Below are 23,226 nucleotides of genomic sequence, written 5' to 3'. Positions count from 1 at the left end.
CTGTTTAGCTTATATAACCTGTCTTCTACTGTATCCAGTTGTTCTGCAAACACCCTCTGTAAAGAACTGGCATGTTATATTTTTCATTGTCAACCTTCCCCCAATCTGAACCTGAAAATGGTCTACTCAGATCAGAGTACTGCCATAGTTAACAATTATAAATAAAGTTTGATAAAGTCAGGACCGTTAAATCCATCTATAACACCCCTTCCAATTTTTGAGAAGTCCTTGCTTTCTAAAACTATTTTTTTACAGTACCCATCAATGTGTATTAAAAAAGCCGTGGAGCTAGGAGACATCCTATCTTGTTTACCTTTTCTTGTATCAGGTTGGCTTTTTGTAGACTGTTTAGCTTATATAACCTGTCTTCTACTGTATCCAGTTGTTCTACAAACACCCTCTGTAAAGAACTGGCATGTTATATTTTTCATTGTCAACCTTCCCCCAATCTGAACCTGAAAATGGTCTACTCAGATCAGAGTACTGCCATAGTTAACAATTATAAATAATCTGATAAAGTCAGGACCGTTAAATCCATCTATAACACCCCTTCCAATTTTTGAGAAGTCCTTGCTTTCTAAAACTATTTTTTTTACAGTACCCATCAATGTGTATTAAAAAAGCCATGGAGCCAGGAGACATCCCTGTCTTACTCATTTTTGTTTAGGAAAATTTTCAACCGGATTAAGCCTGTATTTCTTTGTCATTAAATTATGTAATTTCTTCATATTTAATAGAGCAAAAGCAGCTCCTAAATCTAGGATAGGAACAGTATTTCTTTTATGTGTTGTAATGGGAAGCACACTAGAAAAGACGACCATTTTCTTTATATACAAACTGCATTTTTCTTATCCCAGTTTGGTGAATTTCTATTTGTAGTTTTTCAAAATAATAACTAAGAAAATATTTAGCAGCATATGTAAAAGTGTATTGGGTCTATATGTAGAAGGATTATTTGTCCCCTTGTTGAAAACGGGTACTGTAATATGTCCTTTCCAAGAACGTGGAAAACATAAACTTTTTAAATAGTTCTTTAATCAGTTGCAGACTATCTTAGCTTATTTTATCTCAGCAGTTTTACATAACTCAACATATACAGAGACTGTTTGTTTCTTCAAACTTTATTTTAAAATTGGAATACCTTGTATCCTCATGTATGTACTATTCTCATTGATATTAGATTTTCCCACTCTGGGCTGTCAACTGCCAAACTAGGCTGACACCATTTTCTGTAATAGCTCTTGACATATTTCCCCATTTTCCCTGTGACTCACTGCAGCTTTTTATTCTTTATTATTTGCCAGTATTCAGTTTTCCATTTTCTACCATTCGCATAGTCTCTGGCTTACTTGTCCAAGAGCATTTTTTACTGTATGCCTCTATATGCCCTGTATAGTGTTACAATTCTTGTCAGACTGTTACTTTTTTAATGTCTTTTTTCTGTTATTGGTTTTATACTATTAATGCTGTCATATATTTCATCAAGTGCATTCTGTGTTTAAGAACCAATAGAAAGAAGCAAGAAAAATGGTTGGAATCACTTTATTGCAAAATAAGCAGTTATGCACTTTCATCTTTAAGAAAAAGACTTCTTCAGAACTGCCTTCATAACAAACTTCACACTTAAATACTTAATAAATGTCATATGATTCAGTCCACCAATAAAATCTTTTTCTCAATTAATTACATCAAGACCCTTCCTAAAAATCTAAAACTTGATGAGCCAATACAAAGTATGTACTTATATATGTATATAAATATTCTATAATGAACCAAAATGACAGCCAAAACATGTGCTACTCATTATTCCAATGAAAAAAAACACACACACATAAATGCAGGAGTAAAAAGTAATATTCAATATATATTGTCTAAAGAACAGTACCAGACGCACTGTTAATAGATAAAGTCTCCCTTTTCAAAAACACCTAAAACATAACAGAAAAGTAAAATAAAATTAAGTAAATGAATAAGTATGAGTATAAAATATCACACATCAAATAAAAGACCCGCATTTGCATTTTTTACATCTGCATTTATGTGTGTGTGTGTGTGTGTGTGTGTGTGTGTATATATATATATATATATATATATATATATATATATGTATATATGTATATATATATATATATATATATATATATATATATATATATATATATATTTTTTTTTTTCCCATTGGTACCATGTGTAGCACATGTTTTGGCTGTCATTTTGGTTCATTATAGAATGTTTATATGCATATATAAGTACATACTTTGTGTTGGCTCATAAAGTTTTAGATTTTTAGAAAGATCTTGATGTAATTAATTGAGAAAAAGATTTTATTGGTGGATTGAATCATATGACTTGATATTTATTAAGTATTTAAGTGTGAAGTTGTTATGAAGGCAGTTCTGAAGTCTTTTTCTTAAAGAAAAAAGCGCTTATCTGCTTGTTTTGCAGTAAAGTGATTCCAAACGTTTTCCTTGCTTCCATCTATTGGTTCTTGATTTTGGTGTTGGCCGGTTTATCAGTGCATGGCTACATTCTGTGATTAGTTGATATGGGATAAATAGCAGTATGTTTCCCCAATAATTATTTAAGATAAAGTTAATAGTTTGTTCTGTTCTTTTGATGTTATTAGGATTAATTTTATCCTTCACATACAAGCTTCCCCTCTTATTCTGTTATTTCTTCTTTTATGTGATTTTTAATAGACTTATAGTTTCATTATCAAAGGCAAATATAACTTGATTCCTGCATTAGTCTTTAGTTTGCAGGTTTCATTTCATCACTTATGATGCAGTCCCCATTTTTTTGTCTTGAAAGTATAATTCCATTGATATCTCTAGCCCCGTTTTATTTAATATTAATTGAAACTTATCCAGTGGTTTTAGCAGAGTTTTCCATGATATAGTAACTGTTAACATCTTTTGAAAATGTACCCTTGATTTTTGTACACATATTCTGTGCAATTTGTGGGGCAGCTGCGGTGGTGCAGCAGTCAGCGTTGCCACCTCACAGCAAGAGGTTCTCCGGTTCGATCCTTGGCTGGGGTGCCTTCTGTGCAGAGTCTGCATGTCCTCCATGTGGTCGTGTGGGTTTCCTCCGGGTGCTCCGGTTTCCTCCTACATCCCAAAGACATGCTGTAGGTGGACTGGACACTCTAAATTGGCCCTAGGTGTGAGTGCGTGCATGTGTGTGCCTTCTGTGGAAGGTTAGGCGCCGGGCTGGCAACTCGACACCGTAAAACTCCACTGCCAGTCATGAGTGGACAGGTGATCTGCTGTGGCGACCCCTAACCGGGAAAAAGCCGAAAGAAGAAGAAGAAGATTCTGTGCAATTTGTGAACATAGCTATTCCAGCATATAGTTTTCTTCATATTATCAAACAGCTTTTTTTTTTTGCATTCTCCTCAACTATATCTTCTAATTCTGTAATTCTGTTAATTTCTTTTCTGTATTTCCCCTTCACTGAATTTATAAGCGACATACAAAAACATACATTTTTTTCTCCAGTGAAAATGTAGCAAAATAAGCATGTACTAACAGACATGGCGAGAGACTGTTTTCTATCTTTACTCTGGTAAATAGGTCTCCCTTTAGACTCTGAAAAACATGTCTTGCTTGAGCCCTAAAATATTTAAAAAATGTCTACATTCGTCATCAGTGTTTCCTGTAAATTAATGACATTGAATACTTGAATATATGCAATGAATTTTCTGTCTCAGAAAGTTTATGTACAAACTCTGCAATATTCTGGGTTAGCACTTGTACATTGTTGTCATTGTTATTGTGTTCAAAATCATATTAGACATATCTACAGATTTTATTTTTTTCTTTATAGTGAGCTAGATAAATACCACATTACCACGAAGGGTTAGATTTTTTTTTTACCATTTCCCAAAAACACATCTGTCTGGGATGAACCTTTATGCCAATTAACCCAAATTATATATTTAAATTTACAGTGTTTTAAGATTGATTTGAGTAAATTTTTTTAATGCATTTATATCTGGCTTCATTACATATTATGGGATGTTAAAGAAGTCAGAACAATGATTCCATATTCATCCTCACTTCAAAATCCTTTGGTTCATTTTCACGGTTTTCTTTCTTCTTTTGATAACTCTTATGTTTAGTGGGTCTTTGTGATTTTTCTTCTTAATAGTCTTTTTATTTAAATTATATCTGTGATGTCAGTTTTTTAGCTTCTGTTATTTTCTTATTACAGACTATTTTGATCTTCTGTCAATTTCCCTGCATTCTTGAATCTACGTTTTTAACTCTATAGACCCCAGTAAGCTCTTTTTATTGATGTAAAAATTCAGGTTAGCTAAAGTTAAGTAATTTCCAATTACAAGTTATGTGTAAAGGTTTGGTAAATATTTGCTATATTTATGGATGTTATCGCATTTTCTAAGAATAGATTAATTACATTAAAAAAAGGTTGGTTACTCATTAGCAATGCACAATACTAGAGCACCTGCTTTTCTAAAACATATCTTAGTAAAGTCACATATAGTATGGGTTTTTGTCTCTTTTGATCTTGTGTTCTGGTTTGTACATCTGTGCATTGGTTTTCTACAAATTTCTCTTGGTCTTTATTTGTTAGAATATTACCATGTTTTTCAAAATTTGTCAACCAGTTTTGTCATTTACCATTTTTTAGATGCATTTTGTTACCTTGTTAAACATCAAGCCTTTCACTGTGGGACGTGTTATTCATACCCCAGTATTAGGTAATCGCAATACAGAGCATAGGTCTCAACCTCTTAAGAGGCCAATGTGGAACACAGACCCTAACAATGTGGGACAAATAGTCAAAATGTGGCACACCCTATTTTCGCACTGCTCGAAACATGTCATTGCCATGGAGCATGGTAGAACATCTGTAAAATTCAATAAGACACTTCTCAGATCCAAAACCTTTATTTTATAATCTGCTATTGTAGCCTGCCAATATACCAGAGAACAGCCTAGCTCAAATTCCCAGTTCCTATCTTGCTGGGCAGCTGGACACACACCATTGGGGTTTATGGCCGGCAAACACTGGCCAGTAGGGGGACATACACCGCACCTACTGTTAACATGAGTCCTTGGTGTAAGTCACAGTAGGCCAAGTCTTCATCCCACTTTATATACATTTAAACAGCTACAATAGTGCATCTACATTTCTGTTTTCTTCCAGCAGGGATACATCTTTAAACTCAGTACTTTATAAAATATATTTTCAGCACGTCTGTACAAACCTAGTTTGATATACACATGACATACAGTTTGAATACATTTGTAACACAAGCATCTTATATAGATCATATTGATATTCACAAATGACATATAATTATTTACAAAATTCCAGACATCTGTGCTGGAAGTAACTCCCTTTGTCATGGTGAGTTACACTAATAGTAAATTATCGTGATCTCAACATATTTTAGCTATCACGGAATTATTATTCTTTAAGAATTACAAATTAATTATAATGTTTATCTACTGTAGTACATGTATCATTTTGCGCTAGATTAAACCATAAACAGCAATCCTGCATTTCATAAATGCAACCAGGAAATACTTCAGTGCTGCAAAACTATAACAGAAATTCAAGTAGGTATCTCCTGTCCTGACCAAAAATAAATAAATAGAGAATTCACATTTAAGGTAAGTTTTTTTTATATTATTTGTACAGTCTGATTTTTTCAAAAAAATTAAATAAAATCACAACATATTAAGCTAATTCTTACTGATGAAAATGTCAGAATATTATCTTGTTAAAGCTAATGCTGTAAACACATCACCTTCTCAACGAATCTTCTTAATCGTATGGAAGCTGACTTTCTTAAAAAGAAGCTCATTCAACGACGACAATTTTTCAAAATAAGTGTCATTCAAAAGTCAGTACAAGTCACAGAAAAAAATAACTGGCAGCAAAAGCGTGAAACACAGCCAGCATTCTTTACAAATTAATCATTTCTCCAATTTATTTAGTTTAGCTGATACAAAAGAGAATAGCCAGTAGTACTAAGCACAAATATCCTTTAAATCATCTGGCCAGAAACATAAAGATACAAGTTGTGAGAGTGTATGTGTATGAAAACCTGGTAGAACAACACATCAGAACTTTTAAACAGCAATATTACTGTTGTATATTAAGTAGCTCTCCGTTCATTGACAGCATCAGCTTACTTATGAGTTCACCGTGTTGTCACACAACTCCCAGATCTGTGGCCAGCGTCATTGCCTCCCGTCCTTCTGAGACTCATTACTTGATTGGCTCCTATACCGCGTTCGCAACTGGCTGTAAACACAGTGTACGAGCCAATCAAAAACTATACAGCACATCCAACGCTGTGTAATGTGGAAGGGCAGCAGAGAGCTATGCATTGGTTTGTATACCGTGATGCCGATTGGCACTAATTGCAGTACACAAACCAATCAGAATGCATGTAGCGGAGCCACAGCTGTTCAGTGCGGAACAGTGGCTTCACTCGTCATTAAATGCGGAGCGTTCTGCATAATCAGGGGCACTTGGATGCTCAGATACAGAGGTGAGAACTGTCCATAGTGGCAATTATCAAGGAAGCCATATGGGTACTTTTTATGTCTACCTGCACCCTAACCATCTGCTTGCACACGGCATAAGTGTATGGTTTTATCCCAGCCAGTTGAGTCTGGCTTGTCTTCTAGACTGGGGCCAATAAGCATTCTATCCATCCAACTATCCCTGACTGTAGCTGGGGAGCCCTATCCCATCAGTAAGGAGAGTCTGAATTTCCCTCGACCAAGGCTTGAAGGCAGCCTCTCCATCTGTGTCTGTTGTCAGTCTTGTCCTACTTCCAACTGCCAGCAGCTTCCATAGGCACAAGCTAGAAAGTAGTTTACCCCTAACTCTTATTCCATCCTAACCACTCTTGGTTGACATAGATGTAGTTTCAACATACGACCACCACTGTTGTTGCCTTGGCATGGGCTTGTTCCCACACAGATTTCACCTAAGAACTGCCCTCATCAGCTGGAGAATCTAAGCTTATGCTCACCCAATCACTGGCATTTTGCATAAGCTTCTGCTTGCACTAGATCACTGGCCAACTGGAAAGTGCTACACACTATCCCTCCCACAATGTAGAAACTGACATTACCGCTCTCTCTCTCATCCCCCTTGACATGTTCTTCTTTGTACTTGAGCCACTACTTGGACTTGGGTCTTCTGGGTTATGCCCTTTCTTTTCATTTTTTTTGTACGTTTAGGTTCCCTTATATGACAACTCTATCTGTCTCTGTCATCTTCTTTAATCCTTTCTCATTGCCATTTTTGTTATTATTTTATTATAACTCATTTATTCTTTTTTCTTTTCCTTCCCCATTTTTCTGTAATTTAAATTTTCCAGTTTTTTCTAATATTCTTATTATCGCAAAACATTTAATTAACTTTTCCTGATATCCTTCAATTATTTCTTTCTTATTCCTTACTTCACTGTTTTCTTCCTCTTCTTATACTTCTGTTTCTAAATCGTTTACTGTTTCTTCTTCATCCCTTCCATGCCCATATTTAGTTATTTTGTCATAACATCAATACCAGTTTTTATTTGCAGTGCTATATTCAGATTAATTTTTGTGAACTGTATTCCTTTTATGATCTATGTGTTTTAGTTTAATTATTTGCACCATTCCATATTAGAGGTTTTCACTCTGTCTGTTGTTTATAATCAGTTGTTCTAGAATTATTTTGTGTGACTACTTATTGTATGTTAATCTTTTCAGAAGATTCTTAGATAATATTTTATATTTCTACCCCCATTCTTAGATCTTCTATCCTAGGAATTTATTTATTTGTCTCCTTCCATCTTAGTCTATGCCTTCCTTATATTTATTTGCTTGATGAATTAAATCTGTCAAGGAGACCCAAACCACAAGTTTATGTGAAGATGTCTGGAACAAAAAAAAAAGTATAGCTGTATAGAGGAAAATTCCCAACTTTCTTTCAATCAGTTTCTCTGTTTTATTTTATAGAGGACAATCTCTTATAAACATAAAGAATACTGCTCAGACATCGTGAGAAGTAACAAATTCTCAGTGTTCCATTTGACCTCCATATCCTCAGATTGATGAGTTCTTTTATTTGGTATCTTATTTGGAAGTGAATTTATCTAATCTGCCTTAACTTGTCTTGAAATTACTTCATCCCCAGGAAAGCATTTTGGCTATTGTCATTTTTTTGTTGCTTCTGAACTTTTAAGCTTTTCTTGTCTGATCTTATTTTTGTTGTTATTACTTATATTTGAAGAGATTGCAGTCCTATCCCACAGGTATTTCCATTTAGCGAGTCCACCCCTGAGTCTGATCTCCTCCAATACAACATCATTTGTAAGCAGTTTGTCTGGTGTTTATTATCCATCACTGGTCTGGGTTTTCCAGCCCATCCCTAAAGCTAGAATGACAAGTTACAATGGGAGGGAGTCAACATGAGAACTGCCACTGTTGGACATGGAGGCTAAGTTTTAACGTGTGTACTGCCTTACTTCCCCCTGATATATGTTGGACTGATGTCATGAGAATACATGCAATACTTGTGTAAGGGACTTTTCAACTATGTGGTGATGGGTCTCTGAAGCTGCCTGCCTCTAAAACACGTGCTTTTCTTCTTTTTTTTTTTGTAAAGAAAGGAGTGGATATGTTAGAATAGGTATGTTGGAGTTGGTGAGGAGGATAAAGAAGGAACATAGCAAAGACACAAAGGCACAGTATATAGAGAGGGTTGTACAAAGACAAACAACACAGACATGGGATACATCTTCATGGCTGGGAAGGAAACTTGGAAAAACTGCAAAGGGTTGTTTTAACCAAGCATGTGCCTACATGATGGACAAACTGATAGGAGAGTATGGAAATCTGAATAACCTATCATGCAAGGGATCCAGTCATATGATTTTTCTTTGCCTCTTCGACCCCCCCCCCCCACCCTGCTATCTGTCAGTAACTCCATCCCAGCCACTCATTCCATTCATTTCCCATCACTGGGGCAAGGGTTGACTGGGAGGGGAGCAACATTCATACAGTCATCAGGAGTGGTTTGATTTTTTTCTTTATGTTGCTCAAACCCCCCCACCGGCGCACACCTGGCAGAGTGCCAAGGAGTGGACATGCAGTGGGGTGTAGTACAGGGTGTCCTTCATTTCTGCAAGGGGCTTTTCCTCTTGGGCAACTCACTTCTGCTCACATCAGATAAACCAATACTTACTTGTGCTAATGCCAGATAAACTTATATAAGTGAATCAACAAATACTATAAACCTGACATCCTTACAGTAACTGAAACCTTGCTAAAACCTATTATGTCAGATGAACAAGTAACCCCTCCAGGGTATAATTTCTTTTCACTGATTCTGTGACAAAAAGGATGGGTGGTATAGTCACATTCTTCTTTATCGCCTTCTTCATAGTACAATTTAATAAGCCAGTACCTTCCTTTAACAGCTCTTAACTACTGCTTTTGCCACTACAGCAAAACTATTTTCAAGTTTTTTTACATAGTAATCATTTACATTCTTTCTAATCAAACTTCCAAAACAATGACATGCTTGAAGAAGTTCTGTACTGGATAACTGCTGTACTGCAAAATATAAAAATATTAGATTGTGCAAATGTATTGGTCCACCATATCAACCAAAATACAAAAACTAATGAAATAAATAAGTAAAAAACTATGTATCATTAAGTTACACTGCCTAACGAATGATAACTGAACCCACTAGAATGGACCAAAGCTCAAACAGGTCTTGCATCCTAGACTGGCTATTAGGTACTAATACTAAACAGGCCTGTTTTATTGGAGTTCTTCCCATCTCTATCAGTGGCCATAATCCTGTCTACATTTTTGACATATGACTAAAACACCCAAGCGTATCTCTTACACTTGGCTATAGCTAAAAAAAGAATTACTCAAAGGAATATTTCAACTACTTGCTCCAGCAGTGTAAATTGAACCCCTGAAAGTATCTTCAACTAGATAGTATAGTTAAGTACTCCAGTGAAACACTTAACATCCTAAATCCCACCCCCAAATGTAAATAGAAAAGAAAAATTTCGCCAGCCTCTTGTTTTTCTCAGGAAATAAAATAAAAAAAGCTTATTATCCAAAAAAATAAAGTCCAGAAAACATGATAAAAATAATCACAGATCTTTAAATTTCTTAGAAACAAACTGAAAAATGTATTAATAAGGAAATGTATAATATTTTCTTAACCTACAAAACTCAAAAACAGTCCCAAGCTATTCTGGAACTGTATTACCAAACTTCTGAAATCAGATAAAATTACACAACAAAGCCCACTACCTCATGAGACAAATTATAGTTAGCCACTATCTTCGCCCCAGATTAATTCCCACCTAAATGTCTCAGACACGCTGTTTATTCAGTAGTGTATCCTATTAGCAGTTCTTATTAACAGGTCAATAATGGGTCACTGTATACCACAAGTATGGAAACCATCTTGCATTATAATCATCCATAATAGAGGAAAAGAGTATTCTATGTCATATTACCATCCTATTACTATACTTACCCTTCTATCCAAAATACTTGGGGGAAACATGTTCACAATGAGTTCTTTCAACACCAACGTACAATCTCAACTCAGCATACCTTTTGTCCTGGACAAAGTACAGAAACAGTCATCCTGCCCATCTTAAGTATAATAAAAACATAACTGAATAACAGTTGCTTAACTGCAACAATATTCTTATACTTGCCAAAATCTTTTGATACCATCCCTCATAGCGTATGACTACATAGACTTAACCAGCTGTATATGACCAAGCATACTGTTAACTAGTTCAAAAGTTATCTAAAAACAGATTACAATTTATTACTCTACCTTTCCCACCATTACTGCAGGTGTCCCTTAACAATCCATCCTAGGACTACTAATTTTCAGAATGTTCGCAAACAATTTGCACAAACTAGTTGAATGTGAAAAAAATCATGCAATATGCTGACAACTCCACCCTAATATGTCAAGATATTTTACAGAGCTTCAAACACAAACTCAAATACACTTTATTAAAGTAGAAGGTTGACTTCAGAACTCATTGTTAACAAAAGAAAAACATATCTCATAATTTTCTCAGAAATAATACAGCCTTGGAACAGGTCACCCAAACCAAGTTGTTTGGGGTCATCCTTGATCAAGTCTCTCAGACTGGATCTGTGCATTACAGCGTTGTCATTAAAACAAACCCAAATATGATGCTTTACAAAGCTAAACAATAACTCTCATGAGAGGTGTGTATCTTTAATAAATACCCATCAGTCTTCCTCTTCATCTCAGAGTATGAGCCAAGAAAACAGTACAGATCTCACTATCTAAATCAATTAATTACATCAAAATCTAATAATCAGTATGGGGCATTTAGCTGTAGTATCCTGGCAGCAAAAATTTGGAACTCCATATCTCCTGACCATAGAACAGAAAGTAACTCTAACATATTTCAAAATTGACATGTATCTGCAGTAATAAATGGTATTCCTTGAACTTAGTTCTCCATTTTTCATCTAATACTCTGCATATCTGTATACCTAGAAATTAAAATGTATTCTGCTACCTACCTACCTTATCAAAGTGCATACTAAATTAGGTCCCTGTACTGTCTTTAATATCTGCTCTTTTTGTTTTACCTCTTCTCCAACACCCTGCGATTCTTCACCACCAAATTCCCCCACTTTCTGGTATTTTAGTAACTCGGTTCTACTTTCTGTATCTTACTCTAATGCTTCTCTCTTATTTACCCTTAACTAATCCAAGCAACCCAGCCTACTGTGCATATACTTTACATCTTTTTTTCTGTCACTTGCTATACTTTCCCTAAATATCTAGAGTGTGCCGTTTCCTTCACATCCTCTTTAAAAGTATTGACTTGACATTGACTTACTAATCTAATTTCTTGATCTACTGCTTCAGTGAATATTGAAGAGTTACTGTTATGGCAGTATGTTTTGTAAGAATGCTAATGTGTAATAATTACCCTATGTATTATTGACGTGCAGCATTTAATATCTTGTATGCCTCATCACCTTTATATGTTTTATGTGGAGCTTTTATTATTATATATTAGCATTTGTTTTTCTGGGAAAGTCTGACTGGCCAACAAGTAACCCCTTTTCAGCAAAAACCCAGAGAGAAATACTCCTGTTACATACGCCATAAGGAACAAAAAAGAATACAGAACAAATATTTGTGGTGACATACGTTTACACAAAATTAAATCTTTTTTCTCCTCAGGACTCTGTTGAAAAGGGACCTCTTGCACAGTCAAACTATCCTGGTTAACACATGGATGCAAATAAATACATTAACAAACAAACAAATGTTCACAAGCAGCTTGGATTTTGTCTGAATAGAACTAAATCCATTAGAAATGTTTCCCTGCATTTTGGGTCTTTGTCTAAAATGAAATAGGGCTGAAAGGTTTACCAAGTTGAATTTGTCAAAGTGGCTTTCAGGCCACATTAAATGTTGTTAATGGAATTATAGCAAACCTTTACTTTCTGAACCTAGAGTCTTTTACCGTAAATCAGCAACTTCTGCATAAGCTTTCTGTAATGCAGCATTGGAAAGCATTTGTGCAGCAACTATGTAGGCATCACTAAATAGTTTTGAAAGACAGTATAAGATGGATGTGATCTCTAGTTCTAGGTCTCCTTCATAGCCATAATCATTAGAGAAATGTTTGCATGAGTGTCCACTTAGAAGGATAAGCTTGGAACTGTATCCGCTGCTTGATGAAGATTGAATTCCCTATGTCAGATACAGAAATCACATATTTATAGACCTGTATGGTTATTTCCATCTTATTAGACATAACCACTTTCCTTCTTCCTTGCTCAGTCCTGATGGTACCTAGGAAGTTTACTGTGATGGTTCCCTAGTTGTTGCTGTTTATTTTTTCATAGCCTTAGCTGTTATTCAATGTCAGCATGGGCTAAGATTTAGAGAGTGTCCTTCATTGCATGGCATTATGGGTAAGAGGGAGCAGCTAGTAGCCTGGGACAGTTTTAGATGTTTGGCTATCATAAGTCCTGCTGGTTGCTGTGGATGGACCTGCCTATATAAATTTAGCATTATATTAAGTATAACTTCCATATATTTGCCTAAGTGCTGTACATGCTTTGATTTCTAAGGGTTGTAATAAAAATAGAATGGTTTAATGCCTCTTCAGGCATGGCCTTCTGTCTGCTTTTCAAAGATTGACTACTGGCTGGGTGGTTTAGTGAACTAAGCAGTAAGCTGAATCTGCAAGTGAGCTAAAGCCATGTTATCCTGGGTCAATTAAATTTTCTAGTACACTTTTCCTGTATCATCCCTGAAAACTGGCAATTACGCCTAATAATTCTTAAATTAGAAAAGGGAAGAAAACAGTTTAGTTAGTTGTCATGCTGATGTAGGTTGTATTTGAAGACTCCAAAACAGGAGTTATTAACTAGGCCTAACTACAGAAAGAGTTTATGTTTTAAAATATTGTATTAAACAATGGGATGGTTTTACCAAAGAGTTAGAAAGTTATCTGTTACAAAAAAGTTTAATCACATTTTTTTTTGTTTATATTGCAGTATGACCATCATGAATTCCCTGGAGTTGTTCCTCGAACATTTCTTGGACCAATGTTCATTTCATTATTGTCCTCACCATTTATTTTTGTCTTGTCTGTGTTTGAAGCATCGAAGTTTTACTCACAGTTGATAGGTAATATCTTGTTTGCCTTTATGTATTTAAAAAAGCTGTGTCACTGGAATGCTGTGGTTTGTCTCAGAAAATCCTAATTTTATTGTTTTGTTAATGCACTGGTTAAGGAATTGAAGTGTGAGCTAGTGCAAATGCCAAGCTTTTAGAAAACTGAGATATGTTGTATGCATTTCACTTACTCTTCAGTGCTTTACTCTGCAAAGCTGCAAAATTATATATTGACTCTACCACATTGAGCTACCACATCTACCACAGCTGCTAAATGGGAGAGATCAGGGAGGATGAGAATGAGTGGTCACCACAAATTTCTTAATTATACTCACAAATTAAATATTTTCCTAATTGTTACTGTCCTCATTTCTTTCACATTCTGAAGTAAGTGATGTAATAAGATCAGTCCTATTCCTTTTGCTCACAGGACTCAAGGCTCTCTACTTGTCATATTGGCACCTAAATAATTGCAAACCTTCTTGACATGAGCCATACATATTTCTTCCCATTGCTTCATTGTGAATTGCATGTCTAATCTCTCTTCCCAAATTTTTCTGACCTCTTTTTATTAATTCCTATAGTGTCATGTAATGTTATATGCTCTATTACTGTGTCTTTTCATTTAGGTTTCCCCATCCCTTTCTGTTTGTCTGCACTCGGATATCAGTCACTGAGAGGGAAGGCAATCACTAGCCTGCAGTCTAAATGTCTTCTTGGTCTCTTCCCATTCTGTTACCTTTCTTTCCTCTATTTATTTGTTCCCAATACCTCTGTTCATTTGCCAGCTTCCTCTAATAAATTCCAGTTCCCCCTTGTCTATTCTGTGTACCCCTAATTGCAGTCATCTTTATCAGCAGAATCTCCTTTCTCCATTCCCATGTTGGCTTAGTTCTTTGTATACTTTCTGTTACTTTATGAATATAATAATCTGTATGACTGCTGTTAGTCTCCTTAAGGATCTATGCCCAAAATCCCATTATTTTCTTATTTTATGAATTACCTCTGCTTGAGCATCATCCCTTTCCACTTTGAATTGTAGCTTTCTGCTTGTGTTTGTATAAGAGCCTTAACTGTGTAGCTCTAAAATATCCCTTCAAATCAGATAATCCTAAACCTACTGGTTCTTTTGGGAGGATCAGCCTATCCCACCTGACTCTTGCCCTCTCCCCCTCCCCCAAAAAATTCTTCAGCTCTTTATTAAATACTGCCTACAGCTTCTACTCTGGTCGATAAAAATATGCATGACCTGTGTATACAACTAAATGGACTAAAAACATTTTTACTGCTTGTATCTTGCTATCCATATCCATAGGCAATAACTTCCAGTTTTTCAGTTTTTATATTGTCTTTTTAAGTCCCTTCCTACATATCATTGGCTGCCATAACCAAATCCTTTTTAATCCATACTCCTCAATACTTCATTGTATCATGTTCCCATAAATATCTAAATTGCTTGACCAATTCATGTGTGAGTTCGTAGTTTACAGCTGTAGCCTTTGTTTTATTTTCATTAATTTTATATCCTGAAAACACCCAGAACTGTCTCAAAATATTCCACAACACTGAAATGTCCTTTTCTGGTTTTGTCATTTGCAAAATAATATTGTCTGCAAATAAGGCCAACTTTTCTTAAACAGCATGCCAATTATATTCTTGAATTTCTGAGACCCTTATTTTATTTGAGAGTTATTCTAAATGTAATGCAAATAACAAAGGAAAAAGAGGACATTCCTCTCTGGCTCCCCTCTTCTGACACAATTTGTCAGACAGGAACCCTCCCATTTTGCTTTTGCCTCTGATCCCTCATATAGCCTTCTAATTAATCTTATTATTGTATCAGGAAATGCAAATGCTTCCATTGCCTCCATCTAAAAATCCCAGTTTACTCTTTCAAATGCTTTCTCTGCTTCAAGACCTACCAATAACAGTGGTATTGTCTTAAATTGTGCCTCCCTCTAGATTATCATTGTTCTGTTAATATTGTCAAATGGTTGCCTCCACAAAAAACATTGGTCCATATCTATCAATGTTGGCATCATCGTTGCCTTTCTTTTAACAGTTATAGACATAAACACTTTATAATCCTAGTTTAGAATTGAAATGGGTTTATATGTATCTGGATCAGATGGAGCTTTACTATCTTTAGGTATTACAACCATCACATTTTTTCAGGATATTGGTGCCTTTCCACCTTTTAAAATACTGTTAAACAAAACCTTCCAGATATTTCACATTCTTCCCTCCTAACTTCCAAACTTCCACCAGAATAGTGTCTGTTGCTGGAGACTTTCCTGTACATTAGCTATACATCACCATTTTAATCTCATCTCCACCTATCTTAACTGTTAGTTGTTGAGCCTCATGTGCCTCTAACCTTGGCATATTTAAGACTTCTGTGAATATTTTCATTTGTGGTTCTTGACTTCCCCACTTCTCTGCTTTACACAAATTATCATAACATTTCCAAAATATCTGTAATACTTCTACAGGATCTCTGGTTATTTTTCTTGTTATGGGCTCCCTAAGTCTGACAACAACCCTTTCTACTTTCTGTTGCCCAAGTCATTGTGACAAAAGTTTTTGTGCTCTGGAGTTGCTATAAAAAACAGTTACTTAACAGCAATCCTTCTAAACTCATGCATATTGTCAATGTACTCCCTTATTTTCTCTTTAGTACTCTGCAATTGTACCTCCAGGTGTTTTGTGAGATTCCCCTTATTTTGAAAAACTTTAACCTTTTTCAGCCTCTCTAAATAATTCTTATTACTTCTTGACCAAATCTCTTTTTCTTTTATTTCTGCCATATTTTAAACTCCACTTTCATTTTATCCCACTTACTAGCTATAACTTCTGGAGAACTTTCTATATTCCCTAATAATTCCTGGATAATTTCCAATATCGCTTCCTTAAATTTCTTCCTTTTTAACAGGTAGGTGAGGAAGTGCCAGTGTTTCATCCTTGCTTCATTACCCTGCATTTTTATCTTGGTAATTATTGGCATGTGATCTGAAATAGTTATTGGACATGTAGCAAAGTTCTCAATTAAATGCACATATTCCTGTGAAATATAATTTCTGTCAAGTCTAGTCCAGCTATTGTACCTTGGGAAATAGTATGTAAATTCTCTCTAGGTTCCTACTACTGAATTCACATCTTTCATACCAAATATCTTCCTAAATTTCTACAGAAGTCTACCCTCTTTTTTTATATTTTCCCTTCTAGGTCCCCAGATATTTCGTCATTGTTGCAAATCAAATTTTACTTTCGACTAATAAGTAATATTCCCTGCTGAAAGTTGATTACTTCTCCCAGATTAGGCTCCAAAGTAGCATTTTCAGGTGGAATATAAATACATACCAATGTAATCCTCATCCCTTGCCATTAGCCCCTCACTGCTGTAAATCTGCCATTATTGCCTTTTTTTCCTCTTCTTCTATCACTACTGGAGCTCCTCTAGCACTTAATAGTAGAACTCTTATTTTCCGTTGTTCCTGATATTCTGTAGAATATCCATCCTGAAATCCTTTCTTTATCAGATTCACATGCTCATTTCTTTCCAAATGTGTCTTCTGTAGTATTGCTATTTGCACTGTGCATTTCTTAATATAATGAAGTATTCTTTCCTTTTGTCTATATCTGTGAGATCATCCACATTCCAAGATAATATGGAAAATGACACCATTATGGTAAGAAGTCATTACTCCCACCTATTATATATGGCAGTTTTTTGCTGTCTAATTCCAGCTTTTGTGATACATATACCCAGTAATGTTTGGCGGGTTAATCCTTTATACAGGTTTTTTTTTTATCATCAACATTGGAACCTATGTCACATTTTACAAGACAGTTTGTTTTAATAAAAAACACTCCCAGAGTACCCCAGAACCTATTAACTTAATGCAAACACACATAGCTATGTACATCTTCAAATAATGAAGTTTAACCCTCCTAATAGGAAAATTTATGCCAAAGAGAGAGCTGCTAACATAGGCCCTAGTTAACCTGTAATTGAGGTTATCCCTGCTATGTTATTGCCTGTGTTTTTTCTTACACTAACTGGATTATATTTATCCCTCCTCCGCAGATGTGAAAGCTACTTGCATACTTTCAGAGGTCATTAACTTTTAACCTTGAAGAAACTAGTGTTCTGTCTTTTATTACCCTAATTATTAACTTGCCTCCATGAAAACGTAAGAGTGAAAAAAATAAAAGTTTACTCCTCTTTTGCAGCCTGAAAGACAAAATGAGACAATCTGAAGTAGTTAACTTCATTTGTTCATCAACCTGTGGGTATCGGATCCAAATCGGATCCGAGCCGGCAGCTTTATTCAGCTAAGATCCGAGCTCCAAGCTCCTCCCTCTTACCCATAAGCCCCTGCCATCCTCCTCGGTCCCTAGATCTCGTTTGCCGTGACTTATTCAAGCAACTAGAACGAGTTCCAGGCATAGGGATTCGTGAGTTTTGAAGAGAATTTTCTCTATTTTTTTACCTAGTTTTAGTTTAATTGTTAACGAGTGAGTGTTGTACCCTTTTGTAGTTGTTTTAGCCATGTTTTTGTGTTAAATCTTTATATTTTCTTAGTTTGCTAGTCTCCTTCTTCCCGTGTGTGTGAAAGTGTTTGGGTTAGGCCCTTTTTAAAATTATGGCCGAGGCCCCTAAAACTTTCTTCTCTAAATGCACCGAGTGTGGCCATAAGCTATCCCCGGCGGATGGCCACACTCGGTGTGTTATCTGCCTTGGGGTTGACCACCTTTCTTCGGGCTGCACTATTTGTGCAGCCTTCAACCCCAGGGCTTTGAGGGATAGGAGTTCGAAGCTGATTCTGGTGGGACTTCTGCCCACGGACTCAGCTTCGTCCTCTTCTCCCTCAGCGGCACCGGCTGCTACTGCAGTGGTTCTGCCCGCCATCCCTGCTCCCCTGGCCAGGACTCACCCTCCCACCTAGGCTCAGGAGGGGAGGGAATCTAGGAGGGAGAGAAAAAAGGACAGGCACCACAAGCGGCGAGCCGAAGCTTCCTCTTCGGCTCCGCCAGCGAAGCAGCTAGTCTCTCCTAGGGCCTCCGGGACTTCTCCTTCCTGGTTCCATTCTCCCCGTTTTTCCCCGGGGCCGGAGGAGGAGGAGGAGACCCGGTCGCCTTCGAGGTCTTCGAGGCATCACTGCAGGCCTGCCTCGGTGGCCTCGTCAAGGTCTACAAGAAGCTTGTCAGATGCAGATGTGGACCAGATGATGCGTAGGTTTCTCCAGGCCCAACTGCAGATGGGAGTGATCCTGTCTCCCCCCCCCCCCTCCGGGGGGAGAGCTCGACCCCCTTTTTCACCCCGATTGCTCATTCTCCGACCCACTTCCGGGGTTTGGAGCCATTGGATCCAGGCAGCATCGGACCCGGGGGAGGCTCGGCACCGATAGTACTCCCTTCTTTGGCTCCGACCATACCCTCGAGCTTATCGGGTCCATTTTCCGATCCGAGCTCTCAGAGCAGTGAGCTGAGCTTCGGATCCGGAGGTGTTAGTGTGTCTTCGGCTCCGTCTCAGTTGGAGCACACTGGCCCTTCGGATCCGAATGCATCGGTGCCGGCTCCGGTCCGCACCTCGGATCCGAAGGGGCTGCTCTCGGAGCTCAGAGAGAGCAGTTCTCCTTCAGCGTTCGATGTTGTGGAGAGGGTTTTTTCGAGGGACACGAGGCCCCAGGCTCCTGCTGCAGTTCCACCCATCACTCCCTCTCAGACGGGCCTACCTTCCATCACCCGGCCACAGGGACTTCCTGCGCCTACATCCCAGATGGTTCCCTCAGAGGAACAGGATGTGGTTGGTGAGGCATCCTCGAGCAGCCCCCCCGAGGAGGTTCCTCACAAACGTAAGTGCAAGAGGAGGCACTTGGACTCACCTGAGTCCCTGACACAGGACACGGACTTAGAGGAAGGGGAAGGTTCCCCAAGGTCACCCCCCGAGGACGTCTCCTTCGGAGACATTATGGAAACGCTTCGTATTAGAGGGGGGTGGTCAGCCCAAAAGCCTTCCTCCAATGAGTCTGTGTTTCTGGAGGCGTTTGACGCAGGCCCATCTACCTCTTGGGTGTCCCCACCCGCCGATCCCCTGGTAGATCTGATTACTACCAGGGCATGGAAGGAACCGGACACTGTGGAGCCCATACCAAAGAGACCTGACAAAATTCTTAGCCCACCCACAGACAGGATGATTTGGAGCAAGGGTGCTCCAGTAGATGCCATGTTGGTGGCGGCTGCCACCAAGAAGGAACTGGCCCAGGAGAGTTCCTCGGTCCATCCTCCCGACAAGGAGTCTCAGACGATGGACCGCATAGGGAAGCAGATGTTTGCTTCAGCCACCTTCTCTGTAAGGTTGCTGAACTACATGGCACATGTCATACGACTCCAGCGGGATCTTATCAAGGAATACGCAGGGTCGCCCCCAGAGTCCATGTCGACTGAGGATAAGAAAGTATTCTCAACCCAAATGGCCACTCTTAAGTCCATTTCGAACACTTCTATGCATCTCCTTTCCCATGCCATGGAAGGAGCCGCTAGAGCTAGCGGAGCGGGCATTGTCTTACGGCGGCATGCCTGACTCCGCCTCTGCGACTTTGCGGAACCCTTCAAGGCATCCTTCGCAAATGCCCCTTTTGACGGCTCTTCGCTGTTTGGCAAGATCGTCCGCGACACACTGGTCCAGAGTGAGAAAGACGGGAAGACGTCTGCCGTCGGAATCTGCTTCTCGGCTCCTCAAAGGTCCTTCTCCAGGAACCAAATGGGACAAAAGAAGATGTGGTTCCGGAAATCTCAACAGTCCTATTTTGCTCTGGACCCCTCGTCCTTCAGAGGCAGAGTAGGACAGGGTGGACGCCGGCCCAGAGGCAGAGGGGGTCTGAAGAATTTCGGGTTGAGAGAACCCTTTTCGGATCGGCCCGCGCAGCAACCCTGAGGGGTTACCCGACTGCTCCACTCTAGAGGCAGTCAGGGGGGGCGCTTCTCGAGGCACCTAGCAGTTTGGGAGTTTACAACGAATTGCTGGGTGCTTTGAATCATATCCAGAGGTTGCACTATCCCCTTTCTGAATCGTCCTCTCAGACCCTGGAGCCTCCTCGATGTCCCACCCAATCAAAGGGAGGCAGCAGCCGCAGAGAAATAAAGCAGCTGCTAGAAAAAAGAGCAATCCAGCCCATCCCCCAAGACCAGTCCGGATCAGGCTTCTACTCCAGGTTCTTTTTGGTGCCAAAAAAGACGGGGGACTTAAGACCAATCCTCGACATGTCCCTTCTGAATCTAGCGGTCGCCAAAGAAAAATTCTGGATGGTCACCATTCAATCCATTCTCCCACTCCTACAGGAGAACGACTGGATGTGCTCTGTAGACCTCAAGAATGCGTACTACCACATTTTAATGGACAGACGATCCAGGAGGTTTCCCCACTTCCGGCTGGGAGCCAGTCACTATTAGTTCAGGGTCCTTCCCTTTGGTCTCACCACAGTCCCCAGGGTGTTCACCAAAGTGTGCAGTTGTAGCGGCCCACCTGAGGCTTCAGGGGATACAGGTCTTTCCATACCTAGACGACTGGCTCCTGACCGCCCCCAATGGGCATCTACTCTGTTCAGCCAGGAATTACTTCTTTCACTTGGCCTCTCATCTGGGAATTTCTATCAATCTCCAGAAATCCTCCCTTCAGCCAACTCAGACCTTAGATTTCATAGGAGCCAGGATAGATACAAACCTCTTGAGGGCCTTTCTAACCCTGGACAGGCTTTGAACCTTGACATTCCATGTGATGACTCTCCTACAATCCCCGGGCCCCCCAGTGGAATTGGTCCTGAGGGCACTAGGTTCCATGGCGGCTGCACCATTCGCTCGTCTAAACATGAGGGTTCTGCAATGGACTTTGCAGGTCCAATGGTCTATCCTGCAACATCCTCTAAGTATGACTATTCCCCTCAGCAATGTTTGCAAGAGGTCCCTACTCTGGTGGATCCAATCCTCGGATCTCCGGGAAGGGCGTCCCTTTTCTATGACCCCACTCCAAGCCACGGTGACCACGGACGCTTCTCGCCTAGGGTGGCGGGGGCACTGCATGGGCAGAACCATCCAAGACACGTGGACACACTCAGAGACCTTGTTGCACATCAATGTCCTAGAGATGAGGGCGGTGCTGTTAGCGTTGCAAGCACTCCAGGCCCTTCTTCCCTCAGGGACAATTGTGATTCAATCAGACAACATGTCTGTAGTCTGGTATATCAACAAACAGGGGGAACCAGATCCTATCCGCTGTGTCGAGAGGCCATGAGAGTTTGGGAATGGGCGATCTCCACCAACCGCTTTCTCATAGGAACGCACATTCCGGGTCGGTCCAGCATTTTGGTGGACAAGCTGAATCAAACCATCCTCTCACCTTACGAGTGGTCTCTGAACCCGAGAGTAGCGAAGCAGGTCTTCCTGAAGTGGGGTCAACCTTGCTGCGATCTTTTCACGTTGCCTTCAAATGCAAAGTGCAGCGAGTACTTTGCTCTACTTCCCCCACCAGGGAATCCCCCAGTGACGCTCTGGTCCATGCTTGGCCATCCGGTCTGCTTTATGCTTATCCACCTCTTCCCCTCATGGTAAGATTCTTGCAAAAAGCTCGTCGGTTGGGGAGCAGAGTGATCCTCATAGCCCCATTCTGGCCTCATCAAACGTGGTTCCCTTGCCTATGGTCTCATCTGGTCAATCCTCCATGGATTCTGGATCACACTCCGGATCTGATTTCTCACCCCCTGGAATTGACAACTCCAAACCTGGACAATCTCAAGCTCACAGCTTGGTTGATCCGGTTCCAATCATAGCTAGGACTCCCGGTATCTCCTCTTCTGTCAAAGCTATTCTAGTAGCCGCTCATAAACCTTCTACCAGGAAGGTCTATAAGAGCAAATGGAAATATTTTTCGATCTGGATGGAACATAGACATATGGACCCCTTTACAGCCCCGATACCAGCTGTATTAGAGTTTTTGTCACACCTATTCGATCAAGGTGCCAGCTCCTCCACCGTCAAAGTCCAGTTAGCAGCAATTTCACACTTTCATGTAAGAAATGATCACGGTTCATTAGCTTCTTCCAAGATTTGCAAAACTTTCATTAAGGGTACCTTCCTGTTAAGGCCTCCTGTGAAGGATGCAGTCTCTCCATGGGATTTAACCCTTGTTCTTCAGGCTCTTACTGCCCCCCCCCCTTTGAACCTGCAGCTTTGGTGGATCTTAAATACTTATCTTGGAAGACGGCCTTTCTCATTGCCATCACTTCGGCCAGAAGAGTTTCAGAGCTTCAAGCCCTTTGCGCCAAACCTCCATATCTGGTCTTTCATAAAGATAGAGTTTCCCTCGGGACCAATCCCTCCTTCTTATCTAAAGTCGCCTCTGAGTCCAACATTAATCAATCTATCAGTTTGCCAGTGTTTTTCCCAAATTATCAAAATAAAGGTGAATACAAATTACACTCTTTAGATGTGCACAGACAATTGAGATTCTATTTACACAGG

At 39.2% G+C, this 23,226-nt stretch overlaps 1 protein-coding gene across 1 annotated transcript in view; it reads left to right on the top strand.

Annotated features, from left to right (window-relative positions):
• Nucleotides 1-23,226, top strand: part of LOC122798217 (dol-P-Man:Man(7)GlcNAc(2)-PP-Dol alpha-1,6-mannosyltransferase-like) — an 81,191-nt gene that overhangs the window by 14,246 nt on the left and 43,719 nt on the right. Inside the window, exon 2 of the mRNA XM_044066984.1 lies at nucleotides 13,587-13,719. Coding sequence (XP_043922919.1) covers nucleotides 13,587-13,719 — 133 coding nt within the window. The remainder of the gene's footprint in view (nucleotides 1-13,586; nucleotides 13,720-23,226) is intronic.

Source organism: Protopterus annectens, chromosome 3.part1, assembly GCF_019279795.1.
Source record: "Protopterus annectens isolate FY-2018-M chromosome 3.part1, PAN1.0, whole genome shotgun sequence".
Taxonomy (NCBI): Eukaryota; Metazoa; Chordata; order Ceratodontiformes; family Protopteridae; genus Protopterus; species Protopterus annectens.
Note: the sequence above shows the minus strand (reverse complement) of the source record. Positions and strands in the feature narration are given on the sequence as shown.